Source organism: Sitophilus oryzae, unplaced genomic scaffold, assembly GCF_002938485.1.
Source record: "Sitophilus oryzae breed Bouriz unplaced genomic scaffold, Soryzae_2.0 scaffold_1576_pilon_pilon, whole genome shotgun sequence".
NCBI classification, from domain to species: domain Eukaryota; kingdom Metazoa; phylum Arthropoda; class Insecta; order Coleoptera; family Curculionidae; genus Sitophilus; species Sitophilus oryzae.
This window is the reverse complement of record NW_022146254.1, coordinates 15,501,093-15,508,677: the sequence shown is the minus strand read 5'-3', so window position 1 is coordinate 15,508,677 and position 7,585 is coordinate 15,501,093. Positions and strand designations below refer to the sequence as shown.

The 7,585-nt window shown below is 31.4% G+C and overlaps 1 protein-coding gene across 21 annotated transcripts in view; it reads right to left on the bottom strand.

Moving 5' to 3' along the window:
* Positions 1 to 505: 505 nt before the first annotated feature.
* Positions 506 to 7,585, bottom strand: part of LOC115879279 (collagen alpha chain CG42342-like) — a 616,867-nt gene continuing 609,787 nt past the window's right edge. For 19 of the 21 annotated variants that reach the window (XM_030895995.1, XM_030895997.1, XM_030896015.1 and 16 more), the window contains 6 exons: positions 6,724 to 6,777; positions 6,123 to 6,149; positions 5,956 to 5,991; positions 5,608 to 5,742; positions 3,651 to 3,875; positions 506 to 995 (listed from right to left, as the gene is read on the bottom strand). In XM_030895995.1, coding sequence (XP_030751855.1) covers positions 3,702 to 3,875; positions 5,608 to 5,742; positions 5,956 to 5,991; positions 6,123 to 6,149; positions 6,724 to 6,777 — 426 coding nt within the window. In that variant the 3' untranslated portion in view covers positions 506 to 995; positions 3,651 to 3,701. The remainder of the gene's footprint in view (positions 996 to 3,650; positions 3,876 to 5,607; positions 5,743 to 5,955; positions 5,992 to 6,122; positions 6,150 to 6,723; positions 6,778 to 7,585) is intronic. The other 2 variants (XM_030896014.1, XM_030895999.1) reach the window with 2 other exon arrangements.

The following is a 7,585-nucleotide window of genomic DNA, read 5'->3' as shown; positions in this document are numbered from 1 at the left end:
AGGTAGTATTATTTTATTATTGCAACACAATAACTGATCAATAAATAAACATCAGTAAATATTTAGTATTAAAAACTTTGGTACCCTTGGAGAAATGAAGCCTTAAAATTTTTACTGCAATTTCACAAAATTGAAAATATTTCAAAAACGGTAAGGTTTAAGTATAATAAACCTTAATCAAATTTACCTTTATTTTAATCGTAGAAGCTAAAAATGCAATAATATACAGGGTGTTCGATTTAAAAAAATACAACTTTGATATTTTTTACTTATTTGGGACACTCTGTATCTTGTAAAATTATTTCTAAATTGTACCTCTAAAAGTCCTTCATCAAATCCAAGACTTAAAATTTGTAAAAATCTCATCGTTTAGCTACAATACTCCGTGTCGTATGTGGTGAACAACCCTGTATACTAACTATACGAGAATATATACAGTCAATGACTATTCATACAACAATTTTCTTAATATTATGTAAAACATTTATATATTACTTAACTGAGTATTATACAATTTGTACAGTGTCCGATATAGTGCTACAATAATTTATAACTTTTAAATAACTCTTATATGCTTACATCTTAATTTTTTCATTAATACATTTTTGAAAAAAGAAGCAACATTACCATAGAATGGAGCACCAAACATATTTTCAAATACGTCAATATATATCTTGGCATCGTAAATTCAGGAACTCTATGTTAATATCTATATCTTAATAGTTAATAGTCTTAAAACATTTGAATATTTACACGCTGTTAAATATATTATTTCTTTAAAAAAATATTACAACATTGCTTTGCAAATTGTTACTTGAACAGAATTCATTAATAATTACGATAAATACGCTAAAGTTACAGTCTATTTTCCTTGAAGGCAGTATAATTGTTCTTTGAAAATTCTTACTAGTTATTTACACGGTATTCACTTCACTTTTATAAGTACATTGTTTTTTTTTGTTAAATCCTCACTGAACCATTCACATATGCCTATTCTAAAACAAAAAGAAAATATGTTAATGCTTGTTCATAATATCAAATCATTCTAGCAAAGTTATTAAAATTTTTTTAAACATATACAGGGTAATTAACGGCGATACAGGGTGTTTCATAAAACATGTGCCATATCTCGTGGGGAGATTATTCACGTAAAAATAAGTTTTTTTTTGCATATCAACCTAGGTCCGATTCTGCTTTGTTTTGTAGCTACAGGGTGTTAAAATCTTAATAATTTTTCGATTTATTATAACATAACCAACATGAGATACAGGCCAGAGACATCGATTTGTGACGTCACCGCAATAGTCGGGCTTTTGAATTGTGCCATATGGTACTGCATATAGTTTTTGCATAAATAATAGTATCTATTGATAGTTTTGCCAGATATAAATATGAAAAATATTATACACAAAGGTATTAAAAAATAACATTAACTTTTTATCGCGTTAACGTAATTGAATAGCATTAAAATTTAGATCTAAAACACGAATATTAATATGAAATAAACAACAGCATAATAAAATAGCATGTCCTAAAATTGCGTTAGCGAGTATTTAGCAGCTAATAATAATATACCTTGTGATAAAGTTTCCAAATATTAGAAAATTTGAAAACTATACTTTATCGACAAGTTAAGAAAATGTATTGTATATGATAAGGGCAGAATACAGTTTAAAGTTTAATTAAATATAATTGTAAAAATTTGCCTAACATATTTAAAAAATGTAGATATCAGGTAGAATTAACTATTATCATTAAGTAATTTCTAGTTCGATGTTCAAGTAACCATTTCCATAAATCGTAAATAAAAAGATATTTTTTATATAAAATACTGAAATAAAGTACAATTTATTTAATTTCTTTAAAATATATTGCCATTTCATAATAATAATAATAATTTTCAATATTTATTTCATCCTGAGTTTCCAAATCTTGTTTTCTTTCATCGGGATGTTTTCTCTTTATGGGAACATGCACAGTCATATAAGAGGGTTGATTTGGAAAAATTGTAGGCACAGCATCTTCTGTAGGTTTTGGACGTGACTTAGTTACCGTTAATATTGTTGGTAAAGAGAATGTAGACAGATCCTGAGTACTTATTATAATTGCTGCTACAAGGCACAGGCACAGAATAATGTCGCGGCATTTTTTATTTCACAAAGTAAAAATAAAGAAACGACAACTGTTTTACCTAAAAATACACGTCATTTACGTTGGTTTAACACTATACACTAACACTAACGCTATTAATTATGTTTTTATATAAATTCCCCAACTTTTTCCTAGTCCGGACACACAGCCGGCATCGCCGGTGTTACTATCATTTTTACCGAAAGTATGGTTTTTTTCGCGGGTACGATGTTATGAATCGGATCTAGATAGTTCACTATTCACTCAAAATTATTTGGTATAATTTTTGTTAGCATAGAAACGCGTAAAAACACAGATTTGTTGCGAAACTAATGAAAAAAATTTGTTTGTTTACGACTACTAATTCTCGACCACTTCGGTAGAACTGTCAAAATAGTCAGACCTTGAATATGACCTTAGCCACGATTATAATTTCCTTCCAAGCACTTTTAGTGATTCGGATGAAATTTTGAGGGTAAAAGTTACTATGAGGGCTACATATTTTAATGCTAAAAAAGGGTCGATAAATTCATCAGAGATGTGCATATGGGTTATCAATGGAATATTTTTCAAAAAAAAAACTCATGCGCCACTGACTTTTTTCTTTTGATATCAAAATTGTATAGACCTTTTAATGCCAATTAAAAGTTATCTCTTGATATTTTGTCGAATTCGGCCTTCTTTATGAAATAAACGCAATTTTATTAACCACAATTAATAAAATTAAAATAAAAATGAAATTAATAACTTATATGTTTTACCTAATTTATTATTAGATATTATTACTATTAGTTATTATTACTATTAGTCCAACGAACAGCAATTTAAAATAAAAAAATAATGGTATTTAAGATAATTACAAAAAATCTAATTTTAAACAGTTTTAACATCTTGTAATTCTAAAAACTAAGCATTTCCATACCCATGTTTATAGGAACTTTTTTTCATATTTTTTGATCACGAATCAATTAGTACTTATTCAAAACTTTCGCAAGTTAATGAAATTAAATTTTTTTAAAGGTTGTTATTAGACTTGGATCAGGCAAATTGATAAAATTGCGTTTATCTCATCAAGGAGGCCGAAATAAACAAAATATCAAGAGACAACTTTTAATCGGCTAACAAGAGAAAAAAGTCAGTGGCGTACATGTTTTTTTTTTGAAAAATATTCCAGTGATAACCCATATGTACGAATTATAAAAAATAAATTTTTAGCTTTAAAATATGTCACATTCATAGTAACTTTTATTCTCAAAATGTCATTCGAAACGCTGTAAGTACTTGGAGGAAAATTATAATAAATCGAAAGAATATTAAGGCTTTAACACCCTGTAGCTACGAAACAAAGCAAAATCGGACCTATGTTGATATGAAAAATAATTCTTATTTTCACGTGAGGAATCTCCCCACAAGAGATGGTACATGTTTTTTGAAACACCATGTATAACTTTTGAATAAACGCATATTCGTAGATTTTCGTAGTAACTAGCGTAGTTAATTAAGTTAGTACAACAACCTACCACAAACACAAACGGCACATAAACCAAAGCAACCAAAACCATAAGCAAATGTTAAATGGTGGACGCCGAAACTGGTAGAGCCATGTTCTGATCAGGGTACTCTTCGTAGTCGTCTTCTCCTTCCGGTTCTTCGTAATCGTCCAGGCCTTCGTCAACTGGTTCTTCGGTGTCCAGGTCCGGACTAATCGAAGATGGAGGCGATGGAGCTGATGGGCGCGTCAAGTCCTGTTAAAAGTTAGTTTTGGGGTGTTAGTGCACACAGTAATGTAATATCGTGCAATGTTAATGATTAAGTGAATAAATACGATATAGTGTTGTATTTTCAAAGTGAATTCGACTGGCTTGTGAATCTTAGTTTCAGTATTGCCTTTGTAGGCTCCATTGTCGACATCGACTGGAAAAACAAGTGTCCACACCAGCCCATCCCACACCAGCCCAAGTGACATTGAAAATACTTTAACCCTGATGTTATCATTAATAAACATTAAGTGAAAAACCTGCAATTACTTATTACTGATATGACTATTCGACTGACTACCTGCAATTACTTATTAATCTGACTACTCGATGGCGAGCTACCAAATGCTATGTACTGTCTACATTGTTATACGGAGTCGAGGGATGGACGTTGAAGGCACGGACCATGTCACGCATGGATTTATTTGAGATGTGGTTATACCGACGAACGTTGAAAATATCCTGGACCGAACGAATTGTTGACTACAATAGAACGACGGAAAGCAGCATATTTTGGTCATTTTTTAGAAATAACAAATATAGTTTCCTACAGCTGACCGTTGCGGGAAAGTTTGAAGGACGACGAGGCATCGGGCGTAAACGGTTCTCCTGGTTGCGGAATTTACGCCCATGGTTTAATATAGGGGAGGCCAGTACAATTATCCGTTTGGCTCAAGACAGGGAGGAATTCCAATTGATGGTCGCCAACCTCCGATGAGGAGAAGGCACATGAAGAAGAAGAAGAAGACTTATTACTATTTGTAAAAAGAATTACACGTTTCAATAATCTAAGTTCTAAAGTAAAGTCTAAGTTCTCTTAAATCTCAACTAGAGTAGCTGCTACTGCAAAATTCTGGATATAAATCGTCTACCTAACATATGTCGCTTTTAGATTGAAAGAAGTCTTTTGTAGATTGAAATAATTTTATTCATAACTGAGTGGGGTACGGCCTACACATTCTAATAAAACAATTTTTCACTAGATTATTTACAATACATACATAATATGTATTGTATATCTATAATTTTTAAAAAATATATCAAATTCAAGCAGAGGGTTGAAGAGAAAAGTGATGTTAAACTTTTTTCAAAAAATAAAAAAAAAGTAAATAATAAAGTTGGTTCGCAAAATCGGGGGTAATTTTCTTTTGCCCTTTTTGCCCCCTGTATATTAAATTGAAGGAACCATATAGGGATGTCCGGACTCCTTTGAAGTACCTCTATCCACGTGCCGGGTTTGGTTCCAATCGACCCAAAATTAAGGAAAACCCTGATGATTTCACCCATTTAGAAACTTCGGGTCGAAACTTTGGCCACTTCATCTTGTAGCCCGTCCCCAATAATGCCGAAATCGACCCCCATTTTTCCTCTATATCTAATAGTTTAGCCTACCCTGATGAAGGTTTAAACGAAACGTCGGGTCCAACTTTGCAAATTTGGTCGCGATCGGACGACTTTGACTTTGGACGTCTCTTACATCAAAAATAACTGTCACAGGGCTACGTGTCATACGGGGTCAAGTTGGCCTTGATCCAATCTATCGACATACCAAATTTCGTTTAAATCGGACGATTTTTTAGCCAGTGATGATGGGGTTTCGTGACTTCGATACTCAAAAACTATCGAAGTTGGCGACTGGCTGTTTAGGCTGTAGGCTATGATAGTAGCACTGTAGGCACTTTAGGCTGTAAACTGTGAATAGCAGTTATTGTTTACGTACTTTTGGCGGTCTCCAACCACATCCAGGTAAAGGTAGTCCATCGGCACCCAAAGGACAGGGGGCATCCAGACCTGGGACTCCCTGATCTCCTTTGTCTCCTTTATCTCCTTTTCTTCCTCTTTTCCCTAATGGGCCCTAAAATATATGAGATAATTTAAATAATGTTACACAAAAATAGTGTGGCATTACTTAATTGGGATCAGTTGAATGTATGAAAATAGTATATTGTTTTATTAGTCAGAGATTAGTGGTATAAACATCTGAGAAGTTTTAAAAGAGTCTTATAATCTTAAATTTTTATTATTCTATGTCCCTGGGTGTATAGTTCATATAGAAATATATACTTACAGCGTCTCCTTTATATCCTTTGTCACCTTTTGGACCCTAAAAACAGATAAATCACTTTAATCTAACGATTTTAGAGATTTCAATAAGAAAAAAATATTCATGCATGGTACCATAATAAGCTTCCAAAGCGTTAGATTGTGCAAACGAAATGGTTATAATGTTAGTACCTCTTGACCAGGTATTCCGTCAGTGCCCTAAAATGAAATATAAGTGAAATTAGTTAACAAAAATACATATTTAGTAAAAAACTGTTTGTTACAAGCAAAACACTATTTTTTACGTCTAAAAAAGCTATTTGTTACACGTAAAGAAATATATTTTTTAATTTATTACTTTTTCAAGATTTCAAACTACACTTTTTCTAACATGTCTTTCAAATCTTCCAATTTAATAACTGTTAGTAAGAAATTTTATTTCAAATATGCGCACATAGTGCACATACAATTTTTTTACGCGTAAAAAACTATTTGTTACCCGCAAAAAACTATTTTTTACGAGTAAAAAACTATTTTTACGTGTAAGAAACTATTTTTTACGTGTAAAAAACTATTTTTTAAATAAATATCTTTTTATTACTGTGCATCAAAATGCACTGAAAAATTGTCTGCTAAAAACTTTTAATTGTGTATTTTCTTTGGTTTAAGCAAGAGGTTTATTAGGATTTGTTTTAGTAACGATAATGCCATGTTATTTATTGTCATAATGTACGCCATTTTTGTTAATTTGAATCCAATAATTAAAATTAAAAATAATAAATCAATAACTTACTGGTAATCCCGGGTCCCCGCGTTCTCCTTTGGTTCCTGGTTCCCCTTGAGCTCCCTGATATACCAGGTCAGTATTAGGAATTTTGTAATCAATTTTTGTTAAAAAAAAGCACACAAGGTAATTTATTAACTCTATGAAATCAATTTAATAGATTTAAATTAGAAATTTTTTCAAACCTGCTTTTGGGCACATCCCATATTCTTTTAGTTTAAGTAAAAGAAAAGTTATAATTGTATTTACTTTATGCCATGATTTTATTTTGATTGTGAGATACTATTATTTGTACTAGTTTTTGTTTATCTTCATAATTTTAAAAATGTGAGCAAGAGATACTAAGACTCTATTATAATTGTTCAAATAGGTTATTACATTATTACATTTTTAAACAAATTGTGGATGTATTTTGAAAAATTAGTAGCTATCTTTGAGTCAATAGGGCATACATACCAAAATTTTAATTAGTTTAATTCTGAGAGGCAGAATTTTTAGCCGACCATACCAATAGGTATGGTAGGCTATTAAGATCGGCAAAAAAAAGTTTTTTTAATTTCACTCAAAATGAGTTATTTGGGTCATAAATGACCTAAATACAAAATATTTTCATGGTGTCTGTCTGTCTGTCTGTCCGTCTGTAATACGATAACTCAAAAACAGCTGAACCGATTTTAACCAAATTTGGCACAAAAATACTGTGGCACCCGAGAATCTGGCTATTAGTTTTTGGTGGTGGTGGGGGGTTGGTAAGGGGGTATGGGAGGGGGTTAAAAATTTTAAAAAATCGTAACTCCAAAATTACAGTAGCTAGCGAAACGCGGTTTTCAAATTAAGATGAGGAATAATATTTGCAACAAAATTTGTAATA